Below are 21,442 nucleotides of genomic sequence, written 5' to 3' on the forward strand. Positions count from 1 at the left end.
CATTTTGCACTGGCCATCTTGCAAGCCAGGACAATGGAGATGCGAGAGGGAAAAAAGGATATTTTTTATTTATTTAAAAATATTTAAAATGCAAGCTGATATCAATCCAAGAAGAAATTTTGAATTTTTAAAAGTTGCAGGTTTTACTCAAAAATGGCGCTATCTACATTCAAAGAAACAGTCAGTCCCTGATCCTGTAATAAGTTCCAAGTGGGCACAGCATTTATATTTCCTAGGTAGGTTTTTGCACAAAATTAGTTCTTCTTCGAGTGATTGCTCATGTGTATTCCACAATAGGAGTGTGTGCTTGCCACATGCACCGGTGCCAGACGTTTTTCCCCTAGCAGTACCCATAGGGGGAAGCACCCCCTGCAACCCCTGGAGTGGCGCCTGCCTGGCGCGGTATAAGGGGAGCTGTGCGCTCCCCCCCACCCTCAGTTCCTTCTTGCCGCCAGTGAAGGTGCGTCGGAACTGCTCTGCTCCAGCTTTGCTGTAGCTCATCCCCCAAACTGTTCGTTCATTCAGTGTTAGTACCTGTAGTTAGTTAGCTGTAGAGCCGCACAACTTAAACCCCAGGGCACGGGGCGTGCCCCGGCCCGGGCTCACTGACTAACTAAACTAACTAAACAGCTAACTAACTACAGGTACTAACACTGAATGAACGAACAGTTTGGGGGATGAGCTACAGCAAAGCTGGAGCAGAGCAGTTCCGACGCACCTTCACTGGCGGCAAGAAGGAACTGAGGGTGGGGGGGAGCGCACAGCTCCCCTTATACCGCGCCAGGCAGGCGCCACTCCAGGGGTCGCGGGGGAAGGGGGGCTCCCCCCTACAGGTACTGCTAGGGGAAAAACTTCGGGCACCAGTGCACGTGGCGAGCACACACACCTATTGTGGAATAGACATGAGCAACACATCTCGAAGAACACCAGTTCCTGAAAAGGTAACTGTCTTATACATTTTCCAGAAACTCAGAATGAAATGACCTAATCAATGAGGTTTCCTAATTTCACTTTGAATTTAGTGACATGCCTCTAAGGGGGCGTCTACACTGCAATCGAAGAAGTGATTGCAGCTCAAGCAGGCATACCTGGGCTCGCTTTCATCTAGCTAGCTTGGCTAAAAATAGCAATGACGGTGGAGCAGCATGGGCTGTACAAGCCTGCCCACAAGTTGGTATGAACTCGCTTTGCTAGCCTGCACGGGGGTCCACGCTACCACGTCTTCATTGCTATTTTGAGAGTTGTGCTAACTAGATTAAAGCTAGCACGGGTATGCCATGCTGCATTCGTGCTCCCAATTATGGTGTAGACAAACTCCCTGCAGTATATAAACCATCATATATTTCAGGATATAAATCCCGGTAAGCTTCTCCGTGTTCTAATGTCCTATTTTCACAGTAATTGATGGTCGTCTCCCTTCCACTTTGCTATATTTCAGCAGAAAGGTAATTGTAGTGTGGTATTTCAATCTTGCTCATTTTTATTTAGGTTTAAAGCACTGCTAGCTAGCAAACCCTCAGCTGAGAACACTTGTATTGAGATCGGCTATGTGAAGTACCCCATATTTCAGGTAAAGTCTGTGCCCACATACCATCCGAATGGAATGTGTGTCATCAACAATTGTATGTACCCTGCACAAATTAATGCAATTACATTTAGTAAATGAGACATATCATACCTTAGAGTAGTGGTTTCATAAGCAAAGGCCTCAACTCCCTTTATATAGTAACCTGCATTATCGTGCTGATTGCAGTCAAATAACATGTGAGTGACTAGATTTAACTGTGTAAAATCTGTGTAAAATCTTAACTGTGATTTCACTTCTGTAGTCTTTGAAGACAGAGCAGTGCATTTCCGTGGAACATTTGCATAGACTTTTGAGTTCTTTTTTCTCATGTTTGGTATTCCTGCATTTGCACACACAAGCTGGGAGGATGTAGAGGCCTTTCTTTTCCTAGCAATATTTGTTTATTCAAATTTTGTAATTCCTCCTGTGAAAATGTGGAGCCAAACTTACTGTCTCACATATTAGGCTAGATGCAGTGTATTCAAGACCTTGCATGCCTAAGAAAAGTTTATTTTAACCAGATCAATGACAGTTCCATTTACTGACTGTTAGAGCTGCAGATATTTTTCAATGTCACTTACAGCTGCCTGCAATAACATTTAAACTTAATCTAAGTTTCCTGAGGAGAAATATTATTTGGCCCATGTTACAATGCAAAACCCCAGCACAAACCTTCTCACCAACCATGCTTGCCTATAGAAGTGTGGGAAGGAGGGGGTGTGGTTTCCCAGAAAGGGAAGAAATCAGGGAACAGCCACTATATGTGGCATGTTCTCCTGAATAAGTGGTGTAAAAACGGTATCAGAAAATGAATGAGCCGGGATCAACTTGTCCTGTGAGCTACCTGAACCTCTTTGGAGAGTCACAGCACTGTGGCTAATAGGGATTGGGAGAGAAGCCTTGCTACCTGTGAAGAGACACCTAGAACTGTGCAGAGACAGAGAAGATATCCATGTATGGCCTGACCCCTGCAGGTTTTTGACCAGTTTGACTGACAAATCCGTAGCCCTGCACATTGTTTGGTAGCCTCACTCGCCTTCCCCCACCACACCATTCCCATGATGCAAAGTTAAAAATGGTGCTTATGAGTGTCTTTTCCAAAGCGGCTTATTTTTCAGAGTAACCTCTTCACTTGCGTGTGTTTTACTCAAGCGGGAATGATATGGTTCTGTGAGCCTCCCCATGTTACACTAATGACAATGACCCCTGAAGCAAAGGGAGGCAGGACAGTGAAAGGCAGACATATGTAGTGAACATGTGTTGTCTGCTTTTCATAAGCAAACAGTCTCTTTGTTTTGTTTCAGCTGGTTATGCAGTATCTTTACTATGGCGGTGCAGAATCACTCCTGATTAAGAATAATGAAATAATGGAGGTAAGAAGTATTTTACTCCATTCCAATGGGAGTTACAATAAGTGATCTCTCCCATGTTCACATAGCTGCACATGGAAATGGTCTCCATCAAGTGCTGGCAAACAGCAAATAACTCTTCACCAGATCGTTTAGTTTTCCCCATGTCTACAGTGGCATCTGTCTGCACTTTTTGAGGAAAGGAATCAAAACCTGCATTCATTTCTTCCTCCAGTCTCAGACTGTCTCTCCATCACTTCTTCCTGCTTCCCTGAGTTCAGAGTTGATCCTCACTGAGGTGCCACCATTGTGAATACCCAGCTTGCAGCCTCCACCCCCAATTCCAGTTAACGTAAATAAAAGTAGGTTTTATTAGACATAGGACAGAAAAGAGAGAGAAAAACCCCAAAGCAAAAGATAATTTGAACTAAAATGTCTGGCCAGACACTCTGAAAAGCTCTTCTAGTACAGCAAAAAGCTTGTGTTACAAAATATGGAAATCTTTCCCTCAGCATGGTACAACAGCCTCATTCTCTTAGTCTTAATAGGATGTCTCTTGCCGCTAAATCAGTCTATTCCCCTTTCCAAGCTGTGTCTCTGGGGTTGTTAGCGAGGAGTCAGATGTCAAGAAAAGTAGAATAATCTCATGTGTAGTTCCTCATTCAGGAAGATATGCAAGCATATGCCTAACTTTAAGCATGTGAGTAGTTCCATTGAAGTCAAAGTTCAGCTTCAAGTAGCCAGATGCTTAACTGTGTTGCTGAATTGGGACACTAAATATTAAAATCACTGACATTTATACAGCTGGTAAAAATCATAGTGCACAGACTATATAGTATCAGAGGGGTAGAGGGGTTATATAGAATCTGCCACTATGTTATTGTGCAGTGTGTTTTGACAGAGATAGTGCTACCAGAAACTGGCAGCAATTGGGTATGATTGGCCAATGAGAGTCTATTTTGGTGGGTATCGTAATGCTTATAATAATCCTGCTGAGGAAGTTTTGGAGGGGGGAGTATTTGTATAAGTAGACAAAACTGGAATTAGTCCTCTCCAGTTCAGTGGCGCAGTTTTAACTAAGCTCAGTTAAATTAACTTCCTTTCTCTTACTAAAACCAGCTGTTATTTTTCAAATTCATTCCCACAACTTTGCAAAGACGCCGATAAACCCTAACCCTTCCTACAAAAAGTGTTCTCAAACTAGATAAGACAACAGCTTTACAGATATAGATCTATACACATAATCAGCTAGGTAACACCCCATACCTCTTTCTGAATTGAGACTATATATATATAGACCTCCCCAACAGTTGACTGGATGGGGAAAGAGAAAGGCCTATTTGGCTTTATATGGGTGTCCAAGCCCAGCACATGGCCCCCTCTGAGGGCATTCCCATGGGCTTTACTGTCAAATATGGCAGCTGTGTTGGACAAAACGGGGGGTTGAGCAGCCTTATAAAGACTATGCAGCTGCCTAAGAGAAGGCTCCTAATCCCTCAGGATTCCCTTTGTTTCCCGTGGTTTAAGAGCCCTTGTGGACCACAGGTCTGACTCCTTGAGCCACAGTGGCAGCTGGAGCCTGGATACGGCCCTAGTTTTCTAAAGTTTTATTTAGCAACTTGCTTTATTATAAATGTGGTAACAAGAAGCACAGGAAATACTGAAATCTTTGCTGCAATTCATAATTGGGGCCATATGGCTGCTGTCACATCAGCACTGCAGATTTTCCAGATTTTGGATTTATTTAGGGGATTATTTAGGGGAGCTGGAGGTGAGTGGATGGACAGGGCCAGAACAACTTTCTAACAGTTTTTTTCCTAACAGCCCTGGCTTGCAGTGTGAGGGCACTGTTGGGTTCCACTGAGCAGCACTTTGTCGGGTATTCCCAGTGATAAGTGTTATATAAATGGCTAAAAATAGATAGAGCTCCCAGCTCAACCTCATATATGTGTATTGATCGGAGCAAACTGCGTAGTGCTGAAGAACCCCTGTCTACCTTCCAGAAAAGGGATTGGGTGGAGCTCTGCCTGCACTACCCTTTTCCACCAGCTGAGATAAGAGGTTTGAACCCACCTGGTTTCATAGATTTTAAGGCCAGAAGGGACTATTGCAATTGTCCAATCTGACCACCTGCAAAACACATGCCATAGGTTTTCACCCTGTAATTCCTACATCAAGCCCATAACTTCTGTTTGTGCTATTGCAAAAAGCAGGGTTGAACCCTGGCTGTTTGTTTCTAACGTGTAGCTGGGCAGATTCTTCAGAGCCACATTTGTGGAAGGTCTGTAGGCTCTGATGGTTATGCTGCTTCCTCGATAGTGCCCAGAGATCAGGGGAACTTATACACTTCTGTCCCCACACCTCCAAAATGGCAGCATCTGGATCTGAATGTTCTGTTTTCCACTCATCACTTACCAACAGCCGCTCATCATAGTTTAAGCTGTTATGTTACTTCTCTTTGTAACACCGAAAAGGGTAAAATCAGCAAAAGAACCTTCTTATTATGGCAGTTAAATGACTGAAAATTAAATTAAATTAAACTTAATTAAAAGTCTGTGTATAAATGTAATAAAATAGCAAGGAAATGATACTGTTTAACACTTTTTTTATCTGCTGTTTAGCTTCTCTCTGCTGCTAAATTTTTCCAGCTTGAAGCTTTGCAACGACACTGTGAGATCATCTGTGCAAAAAGTATAAACACAGAAAACTGTGTGGATATTTACAACCATGCCAAGGTAAAACAATTGTACGTGTGTGCATGCATGTCTGTCTACCCCGACTGTGTGAAGTTCATCGCCAGGTGATAGGCAGTGATAAATGTATCACATGCTTGTGCAATTTGTCACATATCTATGACCTCATCATCTGTCCCTATAGGCCACCTTTCTGGGACTTATTGTAACGTTCCACACCCCTAAGCCATTTCAAACAGTTGCCTTTAAAAAAAAAAAGTAAACTTGCCTTCCTTCCTCTTGCAAATGGGGATATTCCCACTAACATTACCCTCACTGGAGGTTCAGGATGAGTGGGACTCGGCCTTAGTAGCTGACAGCTTTTCTGTATCTAAAAATGATACATTGTCAAAGTCTAATGTCTTACAACCCGGCAGGGATAGTAATGAGACTTTTATACCGTTGGAGAGGAAAAATGCCCAGCTTCCCAGTTGAATCCAGGATTCCATAATCCTCCCAGTGGTCCTGAATTATAGGATGATAAAGCATGACATTTTTAGACTTAGAAAAACTACTTTAGGTGTTTTACATTTTTTTAGTTTTATTTTTTCCTCTCCTTTGGAGTATTGTATAGTAGAACTCACATTAACTAAGGCTTGGCAGGTGGAGGGATACAAAAATAGTCCCAATAAAAATATGTTACAAGCATTCCTAAAATTATTTTTCTGTAACATGTGGCATGTACAAAAGATCTAATGGTGTGGTGTGACCTAGGGATTTGATCAGCACTCGTTTGAGGTGATCCACAGGCCATTCCCAACTCCTGCTGATCAAATCTTTATTTCTCACAGTCATGTATTCCCTATATATAATGCTATGCATTTGGTGTGCATAGGTATGCCATCAACTTTTGAAATAGGAAAACATTTCATTCCTGAAAATGAGTTATATATGAAGTGTATCTCGAGGCCTGTCTTTTGTCACAGAAACAAATGAAGGAACAGAATAATCCTCCACCTTGAAAGGCACCTGATTTATTTCCCAGCTTGTGAGACAACTTCTGGATTTAGCAGGGGTTTTTAATTCGAGATAAAAAGAATCGTTTCAATTTTGATTTCAGCTCTTGGGCCTTTTCTTCAAAAAGTGAGATAAACTACACTGGTTTTTTTATCTCTGTAGGCCCCAATTCAGCAGTTCACTTAAGCATGTGAGTAACCCCACTGAAGGCAAGGTTGGGCACATGCTGAATCTGGGCCCTAGTTCACTTCTGTGGGCCAGATCCAGCAAGTGCTCAATGCATGGAGCTGTCACTGAATTCTGCCAGTGGAAGGTGTGTCTATATGGCAGACTTATGAGACCAAGACCCTTCACTTCAGACTTGATGGTCTGTAAATTGTTAAATTGTTCACATTTCAATATTCAGTTCTTCTCACCCTGCTCAGAATGCAGGTTTTACAAGCAGCCTCTCTTGCTTGTCGTCTGCTGGCATAGAGTGTCCCCAGATCACAGGTGCATTAGTTAACTCTGTGGCATGGGATAGTGTTATATTCTGAATATTCAGTTCATTTAAATGGTTGCTGAGGACTTTCCATTCCTGTGATTGTAAAGGACCTTAGGAAGAAATGGTCATTTGATTAGCATAGCTTTCAAGTTTTCATTTTTACTCCAGGTTCTCTTTACTGTGTGCTCTCTCCAGAGAAAAGCCATGTGACTTGGCAAATTGCATTGGTGACACTGGTTGATTAGTTTCTACAAGGTACCAGTCATGCTTTCCATGCATACCCCAAACTTTCAGTGAGGTCAATAGGAGTTTTGAGAGTACACATAATAATACTCAGCACTTCCCCAACATGCCAGCTGGGGATCAGATTAATAATAAGAAAGAAAAGAGAAATATATTATTTCCTCACTGCAATGTACTGTATATTGAAATAGAGTAAGGAGAACGGAAGGAGGAGTAAAGAAGAATGGAGTGAAATCTTAAGAGAACAGTAAATCCACCAAAGAAAATTAATCCAGTCTCTGATCCAGATCCTCAGATGGTGTAAATTAACACAACTCCCTGATTTCAATGAAGCTACTTCAGTTTACACCAGCTAAGCATCTGACCTTCCAGATCCAAAATAATGTTCTCCTTTAGAAAGTTCCTAACCTGCCCTGAACTGTCCCTTATTTTGGAGTCAACATTTGTGTCATCCACAGATTATGTTAATTTAGTGGTGGGCCTGTACTATGGACCCTACTTTCTAGACTCTGCAAACAGAGTAAAGATCCCAAGGCTGAAGATAGGAAAAGCCATCTACAGTTCTGGGTTGCATAGGCCTCCCGGCAGCTCCATCCACTAGCATGTCCAAAGCTTTCCATTTGTTCTCAGAGCTCAAACACACCAGGAGTTTGCGCAGGCTGGTGGATCCATGGAGCACTTTTCTGTGTGCTTTGCAGAACACGCTCAGGGCCTAGTCCTTGACTGGAATGCTCAGGGCTATTACTTGCATAAACTCAGGATCAGGCCATTTGCTCACTACTTCTTATGAGGCAACTGCTACTTCCTGTGCTCTAGTGAATCACGTAGCGCTTGCTTACTCGCAAGCAAGATGGGATACACTGAGCGTAAAGGAATGTGGTGGTCCCAGAAACAACATACTTCACATGCAGCTATTTTCCAGCTGGAGGTATTTCACCCCAGGCCTAGAGTACGTGTCTTTAAGCAGTTACTTCTGATGGTGGTGCCGGTCAGGTGTGTCATGCTTGGCAGGAATGCTGGGAGACAGTGTTGCTAGACCTGGCCTCTAGTAGATCTCCCCAAATCCACTGCTTTTGGTGGTGGAAACTTTGGGGCCAAATCCTGGTCCCAGTGACATGCATGACAAAAATCCCATTGATTTGTATGGGGCCTGAATTTCATCCTTGGAATTTTGCCTCCAAGGTGACCTTAGTTTATTGATGTGGTCTTAAGTCTGGAATTTGTCATTTGAAGCAAACAATGTGAAATATCACTTGACACACACATATATGTGGGTGTCAGTGTTCCCGTCTGGAAAACGTAGCTAGTATAGTTTGTGTGCAGTTTGTAATCTTTACTTCTCATGAACAGTATTTATTGACCCATACCTATCAGAGTGATTATCTTTCTTTAATCCCCACTTTTTGTAGTTTCTCGGAGTCACAGAACTGTCCTCCTATTGTGAAGGCTACTTTCTAAAAAATATGATGGTCCTCATTGAAAATGAAGCTTTCAAACAGCTGTTGTATGACAAGAATGGAGACACGTCTGGTCAGAATGTACTACAAGACTTACAGAGGACGTTGGCAACACGGATTCAGTCAATTCATTTGTCTTCTTCAAAGGGCTCCGTTGTATAAAGTTCAGGAAGGAGATCGCACTCAGAAAAGACGCTGCGAGTTAAGGCTCCTGTTGCAGTTGCTTAAATTAACATACAAAATTCTACTTCACATTGGAATATTTTTTGTTGTTGTTGGCCAAAGGTGCTGCTTTTAGGCTGCAGCCTCACTTAGATGAGGGAATACTGAACATATGGCTCCTACCCATTTTTGAGAAACAAGGATCTAGCACTATTCTGTGAATTACTCTTATGTTCAGTTCTGAACGCAAAAGTGTGGTCTTGGAGCTAGTGCCAACAAAAGCCAGAACTCACCAATGAACAGCAGAAGCCTCTGCCTGAACAAAGATGCCATGGACCACTTAAACTGACAAATGGATTATTTAAGGTTATTTTGCTCCACCATGTTATACATTTAAGAACTGTACTGTACCTATCCCAGATTCCGTTCTATTGTGCATTTAAGAAACGTAAGATTTGTTAGTTGCTGTTTCATAAGGGTCAACTGTGTTAGAGAGTTGGTAAGACTGTTATAAATGAGGAAATATATTGGCAAATTTTTAGGGGTGGGAACTTTTTAAAATTGTTCATAACAAATGGGGTGGCCTTGTAGTTTAAAATCTATTTCTTAAGCTTAAAAATTAATTTTTGACAGAGTTGTGTTTGCGAATCTATGTAACATGTTTTATTTTTTAAAGGCACACTGTGTAAATACTGTATACATATGAGCAGGTTTTGCTTGTATTCTTTCCTAAGGTGGTATAATCTTGCCTAAATGGTTATGGTTACACCAAAGAGGTACATTACCAAGACAATATCTATTACAGTAGTTGGGGAATAAAAATCTGCATGCTAATTGTGATTTGGGGTTAAAAACAATAACAAACTCAACATGCATTTGCATGGTAACTGTACCTGTGAAATGTTATGTTTGTGCTTTGTTCTGCCAAGACTGCTTGTCAAACTCCATTTGTGAAATTAGCATATTTACTTTTTTTTCTTGGTGCAAATGGTTCCCACAGAGACTTGTTGGAAGATGCTGATTTCTGTTTGTTACATGAAAGAGTTAATATCAGCCTTTATTCTAGTAACATGTCAATATTTCGCTACTGGCCAGAGATTGTGACTAAGGTAGACTTCTTAAAATTATTATTAAATATGTACTATAGAATAATTTCTTACTGTATCTTCAGAATGTATAGGTTATCTACAATGGAGGTGTGCAATGTCAGGGCTCAATTTATTTTGCAGCATACCGTTAGCAAGAGAGATCTGTTAAGTGCCACAATTTTCCTGACATCTTGTATTTGATGATACCTTTCATGAATCGGTTGATTTAAAACATAGGGAAGACCTCAGTAAAGGGTAGGAGAAAGGCGCTACCTTTTCAGTGGCAAAATTACATGTATTTCTTTTCTAGCATGCTTTTTGAAACTGTGCCCGGTTCACAGATTTTTAGAAGCTTTAATTTGACAGTGCATGGTAACTTCTTGGTCTTTTGTTAGAATATTTATGTCCGGTGCTATTTCATGTTTATAGCTTTTGGAATGCTCAGAAAACACAGTCTTTGCATTAGTTATCACCATGATAAGAAACTGTTTTATTGTTCTGATCTGTAAATCCTCCTGTATGCTTGATCATTTTAAAGCCTATACAATATCTGCAACAAATTACAAAATTGTCTCAACTACCATTAATGTCTCAGAGACACAGCATGTCAGCCTAACAATGAATTACCAGACAATTTGTTTCTGCATATGATATGCCATATAAGATGTTGTCTAGAATATTTAGCTACTGGCGACTTACTTTTCTGTGAACGTTGCAATGCTAGAGAAGCAAGAACCTGATAAATGCAATTGCAACTCTTGGGGGTGCTTATATTATAGTTTGGTGTGCTTCCTCACTCCTTGAAACCCATTATTCCATATTGGTAACAATCTACATATAAAAACAAATCTCACCCAGCAGCTTAATGTTAACTTCTCTGAATATAAAATTATAATGCTCCAGATTTTCACCCTGTAATCAAGTAGGCCAAATTTTACCCTCAGGTACCCACAGAGCTCCCACTAAAGTCATCAGGCATTGCAGACTTGTATCCACAAGCAGAATTTTTCTCAGTGGGAAATAAAAACACAGGTATAAATTCAGCGAGGCAATCTGGTGTCTAACAGGATGATAACCACTGCTTATGTAGCAATGACTTCAGGGCATACATTAATAGCAGTCCAGGGCACTGGTAATGGGATATAGAGCCCTACACCCCTGGATTACTCATTGGAATGTTGATGTTGACTGATGTCACCAGCACAGAAATCCACCACAATAGATGTAACTTCCTTTGGCAGTGTCAGCAAAAAAAATCAAAGACTGAATGGGGAAGGGAGACTTCTCTCCTGTCTCACCCTGAGAACTGGCTCCTCTAGGTTAGGACTGAGATGCATAGGATGGGCTGTGTTGGTAAGCTTGAAGTGTCACTGACTTTGTGGTATCTGTTCTGCGGCTAAACAGAGGACTTCACTTGCTCGATCTGTAGTACATCTTTCAGGAGCATACATTCACTAGCAGTATCCTGTTAGGAACAAAGGGACAAATTCTCCCTTCACTCTGTACCCAGGGCTTATCATAGACTAAAAGGGAATTGTGTGAGCATGCAAGGCAAAATTAGACCCAAAACTAGTCGCAGCAAAGCATACCTGCCTCTGAACAAACGCATTCCCTTTGCTTCTTCAGGGGCTCATTAATCTGGAACACTGAGCACGATCTAATGCTTGGTGTTCCAGTGCATAAGCCTTCAGATTTAACTTACGCTAGAATGGGATTTGCTTTGCTGGTCTCAACTAAACATGAGCAGGAGAACAAGATTATAGAAGTCTATGGGATCAAAAATGCTCCTGAAAGAGGATTCTGGCTATTGATTGATGTAGCAGTGTCTATTGCTATTAAAGCTATTGTTAATGGATACATTAGAGTACATTGGACGATTAACGGTTTGTATACACTGGTGGAAAAGCTCATGGGAGGGCTTATTAGGGCAGCAAAAACTGCATGGTTTCCATCACGGAGTTTCCTCCGTGTCCTTCAATTGGAGGCAGAGTTCCCAGACTCAAATAAGCAGGGGGTACAGACCTGGGGTCCCATTGAGCTCCACAATGCACAGATTCTGGAGTCCCTCTGAGTGCTTGAGCCACACCTAACCGGACCAGGACTGCTATCGTTCCATTTCAGTAGAAGCCTCTGTGGTGAATTTCATCCAAAAAATACTTAGAATGTGACCATGATGCCTATAAGACAGCATATCCATACAGCAATCATTATTGTAGTGGTACAGAGCAGCGTCCTTTAGAAAGTGCTGTTATTTCAGGAAACAAAAGCCTCTGTTCAGTAATCTCTGTACCGATTGCAATACTTCATCCATTTTGGGGGAAGAATTCCCTCAATCCTCCCAACCCAAGGAATTTCAGATGGTTGGGTGTACTGGAAATTCTTTTTAAAACCCTTAGAAAAAGTGTATATACATTTTTCAATCATAACTCGTACTCCCCCTTCCCTCTGCACAATGATCTAGGGCTTTTTTTTTCCTCATCTAGGTTCTTATAAAGTCTCCCGTCACTGTGGTATCTGGGCATCTACAGGCACTTTGACCTTTCTCTGTTGCAAGTCCTGCCTTCTCCTTCTCTAGAAGAGACCCAATCTCCTCTTAGCTCCCTTAATTGCCCCACAGTCCCCAGAACACACCCACCTTGCCTAATCTGTTGCCAGTTCCTGCACTCTCCCTGTTCTAGAACCAGGCTGGTTCCCTCCCTGACCCTGGCAGATATTATCTCAACTAACCCAGCTCTCCCCTATGGTTCATTGCCCCATAGTCAGCTTGAGAACTGGCAGAGGAGGTGGGCTGGTAGAAACATATGATAGGAAAGTTTTGGGGCATCAGGGAGCAAGGTTAGTCCTCTTTTTCAGGGAAAACTCCAGAACCACCTCCCCATTACTCAAATCCTCTCTGTTCCACAGATTGGAGACCATTCCTCACCCTTCCCATCTTTTAGAAACAGATGGCTTCCAAATGTTTTCTACTCTAGAAAATGGCCAGTTTCCTAAGGGAGCCTTTCTCCAGGCTAAAACTTTGCATGCAAGTTCTTGGCTCACAAGTGAATTGATTGTGCAAAGTATATAAATGTATATATTCCAAGTGGTGCATGTGGAATTAGTGGAAAACCTCCCACCGGCACTATCAGTAGCTGCTCTGCTAAGTTTCCACCTGCCACTTTGTAAACTGACACGGTTCATGTGGAAGATCCACTGATCATTGGCTTCATACCAAAAATTGTACTAGTCCCTTTTGGATGCATTACAGCGTGTGGTGTGATAGGGAGTTTTTCTGGAACCTCCAGTTCTGTGCCAAAATGTACTGTGGTTTGATGTTTGAAGATTTTTTTTTCCAGTGATTTCAGCTCCTACTGAAATGAGCTACATTTCAATGGTGCAGTAGTGAGAGAGCCTTTTCTTCAAAAACAAAAATCAAATTAAGGGTCCACAGTCCTGCACACAACACCAAGGGAAGTCAATTGGGACCTTTTTGTCAGTGTGTTACTGACATATGTACAGCTGTCATTAAAGCACTTAAATTTATATACAATACTGAGATTCAAGGTTGGGCTCAAGCCATTTCCCTATATTGTTCACCACAGGCCAAATGCTGAGGTGTGCATAGTACCTGCAGCTTCCATTGAAATCAATGCAAGTTGTAGATACTCCGAGTCCCTCAGGAGTCAGCTCTATATTAATAATAATATTTACATAGGACCAGATCCTGAAGTCTGTATGCATCAAAGCTGGCACTGAAATCAGTTGGTGTTCTGCATGAATAAGGGTAGATTAAAAACTGAATAAGAACTTTGGGATTTGGCCCATGGTATCTTTCATCGGAGAATCTCAAAATGCTTTACAAACATTACTGGCCTGATCTTGCTGCTCTTACTCCTGCTTAATACCTTATCCCAGAAATAGTCCCATTGACATTAATAGGACGAAGGATGGAGTGTGGTATTAAGCAAGGAGAGGGAAGGTGTCTGCATCTAGCCTTTAATAAACATCACAATGTCTCTGTGAGGGAGATAGTTATTATATCCATCTAACATGCTGGTAACTCGAGACATAAGCAGGTTAAGCGATTTGCCCAACTCAGTGAGAAATCTATAGTATTGCCCTGCTGATATCGGCTATTGTAACCATTCGTAGGGAGCTGTATTCTCATTTCTAATATGCATGCACTCCTCCCATTGACTGGATAGTTGAGCTCTAGCAAATGTTAACTTTTCTATGTCAGTATAAATGTCTGCATTGCATCTGAGAGAGTGAATTTGTCTGAACACCTTTGGCTGGTGGCTGACCTTGGCCATTCAACTTCCCATTGTTTCTGCTGCTGTGTTTTGATTAAAACTTTGATTACCTTTCCCACTCACTGCGGTTATAGATGAGTTTTTCTTATCACATTTCTGAAGCAAACAAAGAAAACAACCTGACATATCAAAGCAGAAACAATTCATGTTTAAAAATAAGGCAAGTTAGAAAACAGGGACGCTCAGCCATACAAGGATGTGACCTTTATAAAACAGTCACATTAGAAAACAGCTCGTTCTTTAAATGGTCAACTTCAACAAGATATCATGAGGGCCACAGCCATAACACCAGGCAGGGATGGCTTAGTGATCTAAGATTCAAATTAACTAGAATCCTTCATGCAACATAATCAAATCCCAGCAGCATTGACTGACCCTTTCATCACCCTATGGTGGATAAATTCAATACCATCTAGTTTACTGTTGGGGGGGAAGGGGTATCGTTCAGGTGAGACCTTATCAAATCTGGTCCTCTCCGCTCTACATGACCTTTAAACGGCACATACATAGTGCTTCAAGTGGAGGGATTTGCCCCATTATGCTTAATTGAAAGTTCCCCTTTCCCCTGTTCTCGTGCAGTGAGCTGTGTGCCAGTTGGATGCTGCCCCGTGCCCCCGTGGTGGCTGGGTTTCAATGGTGCTGTAGGGCTCTAAATCATGAAGCGCTTTGAGAGTCTTCAGAATGAACAGTGCTACATAAAAGTAAAATAATTCATCCTGTCAGAGAGCCCTAGCTAAGTACGGTCAAGGCTGGCTAGACCTCCAGTAAAACATGTGCTTCAGAAGGCAGTGCTGGTGCGTCAGAAAGTAGCTTTTCCCCTCTTGAGTCCCTGAACCAATGCCCTAGCCTGGTGTTTGGGAGCACTGTGCTCTGGGTGGTGACATCTTTCAGATGAGTCAGAAAGCTGAGGTCCTGACCCCTTGTGGTCATTAAAGAACTGCTGGCACATTACACAAGAGTAGGTTAGAGCTGTCGACCTCAGGGTCTTGGCCAAACTCCAATTTAGTAATTATATTGTGCCTACCAAAATTCCTCTTGTGTATTTCAAGTAGGTATATTATTCACTTCCTGTCCTAAATTTCTGTGTACTGTTGAAGCGTGCTGTTGTAAGCACCTGCCTTTCACCCTAGCATTTGCTTGTATGTCAGTGGTAGATGAAGAAATTTGTGTGTGAGAGAGAATTATGCATATCATAAATAAGTCAAACTCCCACCCTATGTTGCATGGGTGCAACTACACAGCGAAGTATGATACTCTCCTAGTGCTCTTTTCAGCACTGTGTGGAGGGCCTGGCTAATGTGTCTCCTGGCACTTTACGGACCCAAGGTGATGTAGTCGGGACCCATGCTCCCCTCTATACTGTGTCCTGCATCACACAATAGAGAGGTCTGGATCCTGCTAGTTTTAGAGCAGCATTATGGTGTTCTGAAAAGAGTTCCCTCAGCCTCTTTGCACTAATGAGATGGTTACTGCACTATCCTTCAGTCCAGCTCATCTGCAAGCCTTCCCCTTGTAATATCACCTGCACAGAATGAGTCTACTCAGAGCAAGATCTTGACTCTGTAAAGCATTTTAGGACCCTCTGGGACAAAAGATGCTTTATAAAATGAGATATTCTGTATCTGAACAGTTCATGTTCTGCGTCTTCTGTTTTTTACATGTGAAATGTTTTTGTTTTTTTATTTGTGTGTGTGTGTGTGTGTGTGTGTGTGTGTGTGTGAGAGAGAGAGAGAGAGAGAGAGAGATGGACAGTATATAAATTTACTGTATATCTTATGAGATGTGAAATCATGTCTGTAATGAGGTCTCTTGTTAATGTCAGTCAGCCTTCCCCGATGCTAAGGGTTTGGCAGTATGCATTAGTGAATTGAATAGCTAAACCTCCACTTGCCCAAAAGGGCTTACCTTTGTACATAGGTTAGCATTTTTTAACGTTTGATATAAGATCATTGAAAGTAATTTGTAATTTAGATGAGGGGGAAATGGGCATACTAGAAAAAAATACCAATTCAAATTATAGTGTGGGGCCATTCATAAAACAAACCAAAAGGCTTGGTGCAACACCCATTGAAGTCCAGTAGATTGGGCCCCATTTTTTAGCTCTTATTCAGACATTAAACAATTTGCCGTGAATCTGCTATATGTGAATCTGAAGTGTAGATCATGTTGCACCTAAGCAGAAAAGCAAAATGCATGTATGTAATTGGGTACCAGTGTCTATGTGCTTAAGTAGGGAAAGATACCTCCTCATCCATCTCCATCTCTGAAGACCTGTCATTGTGTTCTTCTGTTTACCTCAGAAAACAACAGATGAAAGAATCCCAACACCAATGCTTTGGTGACACAGAAGTGCTAGCACTGAACATGAGACACGCTTGCTAGCTTCCTTCATCCTTGTCCAAGTCTATCAGTTATCTCTTTCAGATTTCAGTAAAAGTTATATTTATAAAGTTATTAGGGAAAAATGAAAACCAGAGAGAAAGCCATGATGGAAAAAATTGCTTCCGAGAATAAAACAGAACTGTAGCGTGAAGACTTCAGGTTACAAAATCTGTAGCAAACCCTTCCTGCTGAAAAAAGACAGCTTTTCGCTGTCATCTTGTAAAACTAATGATGGTTTGATTACTTGTTGGAGCTTTTTTATTAGTATTATTATTTCTGTATCTAGCACAGGAAGCTCTTATATGCCATCTCTCAATGAGGTTTCTATGGAAAAGGTTTCTTTATTGGGAAACAAAAATCGCACAACCAGATAATACTATCCAGAGCACAAGGAAGTGATGTCCTACTTTATGCAACCATCATTTAAGTACTGGCTTTTGGGTTTATATAAGTGTTCTAGTTATTTTAAAATGAACAATATAGCTGGAACATTTGTTTGCCCTTCTCATTGTCCATTTAAGCTTGTACAAACTGCACAATAGTAAAAGCCACTGCACAGAAAATAGGGGAATTGTGGATGATTTGAAGGATTAAGCAATAGTTTAGCTCAATGGGTAAAATTTTTGAAAGGGCCTGGTGATTTAGGAGCTGAAGGCCATTTTTCAAAAGAGACTTAGGAGTCTACCTCTTATTGGAAGTCATTGGGACTTAGGCACTTCTGAAAAATCTTCCCCAATATCAAAACTGTTCAGATGTTAATATTATGGAGCAAGCTGTCTACACCCAGGAAATTAAAGGTTAAGGAGAATAATCTACTTTTAACTCACGCCATATTTAATATGAGATACCAGCCTTAATTTTAAATGTAGCCACTTTTGTCTAACTGTGTCACAACCTGAATTCTGCTTTAAAATATTTTTATTTAATTTCCTTGTTTTCTTTTTAAAAAAAAGTTTAAAAAGAAGGTTTGTCTTTCAGCATAATGTGTTCAGTCTGCTAGATCTTTATGTGCTCAATCATATAATGAGATCCTTAGCACATTATCAATGCTAAAATGTCTTAGGAAAATTTCTGAAAACATGTTGACTGAGTACACCTTAGAATATTTTAACCCCCGATCTCTGATGTTAAGTCTTTTAAAATCTCCAGTGAGATGAGGATTCATGTCTTGCCAAATGTCATTTTGTAAATCCAGTGTTAACATTGTACAAACACAAACCAGCATTTGAAACCAGCAAGGATTTTTTTTTCTTTAATCTGGTTAGCCAGCTCTTCTTTTCAATTGTAAAATAATTTGCTTTTAGTTTGCGACTATGTATGCAAAGCTTCTGCGTGACTTGTTATAACCAAGTTAAGAAATGGGAAGCTGGGTTTAGAGAGAAATTTAACTGCAGTAGTGCAAAAGGTACACTTATTTTAGGGCCTGAGCTAACTCCCACTCACAGCAATAGGAATCCTTCCATTGACTTCAGTGGGAGTTGGATCAGGCCTAAAGCAGTTTGTCGTAGCCTTTTTGATACCAGGGACTGGCTTGCTGCCTTCCTAAACTGTGTCATAGAGATCTCAGGGACCGGAGCTAGCCCATGGACTGGTCATTGAGAAACACTGTGCTAAAGGATATAATCTCCTCTCTCCCCATATTCAGAACTGTGGTTGGTATCAATGAGAGGCTCCCATAAGGACTGAAGGGAAAATATGCCCTGAAGGCCCAATCCTATCGTCCTTGTGCATATTGTCCCTAATTCAGCAAAGGTGCTTAATTAAGCATGTGCTTAACATGTGTGACTTTAAGCATCCCTTTCCAGCAAAATACTTAAGCATTTGTTAGTTTCAATGGTACTTAAGCATGTGTTTAAAATTAAAGTGAAGCACATACTTAAGAGTTTTGCTAAACAGAGATGGAATTACTCATGTACTTAAGTGCCCTGGTGATTCAGGGCATTCAAACTTCCAGTGATTTCGCTGGAAGCATCACACACGTTTACAGGCTGCAGAATCAGGCTCAAGTGTGGGGGTGAAGCATTTTTATGAATTGGACCTGCCTGAGAAAACAATGGCAATTTTAATTTCAGGAGCTGACATTCCATTAACATCCGTTTAGCTGGTAGGGTTAATATGTAATATTTACTATAATTACATTTCATCTTTTTTTAAAAAATCCCTCTCTTTGAGGCAGCACCTGAGTCCAGCAAGTATCAAATAATGCCAAAGAACTTGCCCAAACAGAAGTAGTCCCATCAAAATTAAGGAGAGCATGATTTGGCCCATGGACTGTACAAATTTACTGATGTGTGAACACAAGTCCCAATTCAGTTCAGTAAGACTGATTACTTCCTGGAAAAAAACACATCCTCCCAATTCACCCTGGTTGTAAATGAATTGAAGTCAAAGGAGTTATAGCAGAGATGAATTTAGCTCGCTGGGTGCCGTCCAGTATGTAGGCAAAACTCCCAGTGAAGTCAGTAGGTGTTTTCCTTTGTAAGGACTGCATAATTGGGGCCACATAATGAACTATATTTATCAGACAGACCATTCTTGTGTAAACGCTGTTGGTAGCTTTGTGCGAAGGCCAAAAAAACCAAAACAAAATCAAACTTCATGGGAACACACCAGAGAATAATAAACTTGCACCTTGATAGAATAGCTTTATTTGTGTATATTGTATGTAAATTTCAAACCAGAGAATACATGCCATTCACTGTACGTATCTGGTTACTTGGCTGGCAGTGCTGTGCACTGCTGTTTAGGAGCTCCAGGTTCTCTAGTCTTGGGTTTCCAACTTTAAAGGTTGCTGGAGACCAAGCACATCATCCTTGGGGCCAGTCAAAAATAGGAGGGATGGAGTGATAGCCACCCACTACAAATGTGGTTAAGACTATGGATCAGGACTGAGGTTAGCTTTGGAGAAGGTTGCTTGCCCACACTCCTGGCCAGTGGATAAGTTCCTCCTTCATAGTCATGTACAGTAGAAGGGAAGTTATTGAGTTTCTGGTGGTCCACATGGGTGGAGTATGCTCAAAATCCTATTTGAATCAGTCTTTAATAGGGACCTGGTGTGGTAAGAAGGAACCCATGATTCAATGTAACACAAAAAGGACCACAACAAAACAGTGTGTATATACCTATCTATCTCCTAATGACTCTGTATTGAATGGATTTGATAATTTGTAAAAAAAACCAAACACAAAAAAAACCAGCTGATTGCTCATGTTGTGTTACTGCTTTGAATTTCTTTGCATGAACTCTGGCATATAATTCTTTAAGGAAAAAAATATATATATATATATATATTATAGCCTGCAAAATATTCTTGTTGGACAGCCATGTTTTGTGCAAATTGTATATTATTGTTGTGAGCAATATTGGAATATGAACTTTTATTAGTTGTTGGCATTAAAATATGTTTTCATTGATAGTAAATTTGTCATATTATTTTTGGGTGTTATGTAACATGGGCTTCCATATTTAGGTGTGAGCACAACTACCGAAAGGGCCATTTTCAGTGCAGTGAAAATATCACCAACTTTCACTAAACAGGCTGGTATGCAAATCACATTCATTTTAATGCACGTTACAAGCTTATTTGTTCATGCCAATTGATAGGCCTATACCTTTGTAGGCTCGCTATAGCAATGCTTGACTTCATCTTTGAAAAGATCATGCTGTTAGCCCCTTTTCATAAAGATGGAACTAAAGCCCCAATCCAGAAAAGCATGTGTTTAATTGTAAGCACATGAGTAGGCCCCTTAACCTCAGTGAGACCACTTGCATGCTTAAAGTTAAGTATCTGCTTAAATGCTTTGCTGGATCAGGCGCTAAAAAAAAATCCAGTTTTCTCTTGCCCTTGGATAGTCAATGCTTTATTTTTAGCTTTTCGGGCAGCACATTTTCCAGTGTCGGGGCCTGTGGAAAGTGAAATATTAATACGGCTTTATGAGAGCTACAGCAACTATCTAGTCATTTGGCACTTGACGTTTATAGCTTTTAGGTGGCTTGTAAACACCATAAATAGCGATTTGCTCTATGTTTACTTCTGCGAAATGTTTAAAGTTAATACATTGACTGCCTTTTTTGTACATTTGTTACTTCAAAAGTTTGATTTAAATTATAACCATTGTAGTCTATTTTCAGACTTTAAATAATAGCTGACAGTTCTGTATTTGAGAGGCAAAGTTATTAATAAATATAGCAGATTAATATTCTAATCCCACTTTATACAGCTCCCTCCAAAGGTTTGTCAGATTGCACTGAATACACCTGAGCAGCAGGTGGAGCTCTTTTGAGTGTGTTTATGAGCCATCCCTGTTCAAAAAAGATTTCACTTTTTCTAGCTTAGGAGATGGTGCTATGAGTGTTTTTTGTTTTTCCTTCTCCAGTTCAGATATTTCCCTGTATAATTCGAACACCAATAATGCTGAGATTCTCCCAGTAACAAGGTCCCAGGAATCTTATGATTCTATGGATTTTACAGCTGGGAATTCTGACGGTTTTTAGTTCAGCACTTACAATGTGATTGTCATTGTACAGAACATGAAAAAGACATGGTCCCTGCTCCAAGAAGCATTCAGTCGACAGCCCTGATCCTGCACATTCAATTTGACTTCAGTGAGACTACTTGTGCTTAAAACTCAGCATGTGCGTAATAAGTCTTTGTAGGATCTGGGCATAACTAGAGAATTTGGATACATAAAGACCTGGGTGATCAGAAGTTGGAGTTATCATGTAATGG

At 40.9% G+C, this 21,442-nt stretch overlaps 2 protein-coding genes across 5 annotated transcripts in view; both read left to right on the forward strand.

The window, feature by feature from the left end:
• The window catches only part of ABTB3 (ankyrin repeat and BTB domain containing 3), a 278,201-nt gene extending 258,227 nt beyond the window's left edge, over positions 1-19,974 (forward strand). For all 4 annotated transcript variants that reach the window (XM_074941145.1, XM_074941153.1, XM_074941167.1 and 1 more), the window contains 4 exons: positions 1,489-1,570; positions 2,872-2,940; positions 5,538-5,651; positions 8,742-19,974. In XM_074941145.1, the coding sequence (XP_074797246.1) occupies positions 1,489-1,570; positions 2,872-2,940; positions 5,538-5,651; positions 8,742-8,951 (475 nt within the window). In that variant the 3' untranslated portion in view covers positions 8,952-19,974. The remainder of the gene's footprint in view (positions 1-1,488; positions 1,571-2,871; positions 2,941-5,537; positions 5,652-8,741) is intronic.
• The window catches only part of CRY1 (cryptochrome circadian regulator 1), a 510,254-nt gene that overhangs the window by 423,788 nt on the left and 65,024 nt on the right, over positions 1-21,442 (forward strand). The window lies entirely within an intron of this gene.

This window comes from Natator depressus, chromosome 1 (genome assembly GCF_965152275.1).
Source record: "Natator depressus isolate rNatDep1 chromosome 1, rNatDep2.hap1, whole genome shotgun sequence".
Classification (NCBI taxonomy): Eukaryota; Metazoa; Chordata; order Testudines; family Cheloniidae; genus Natator; species Natator depressus.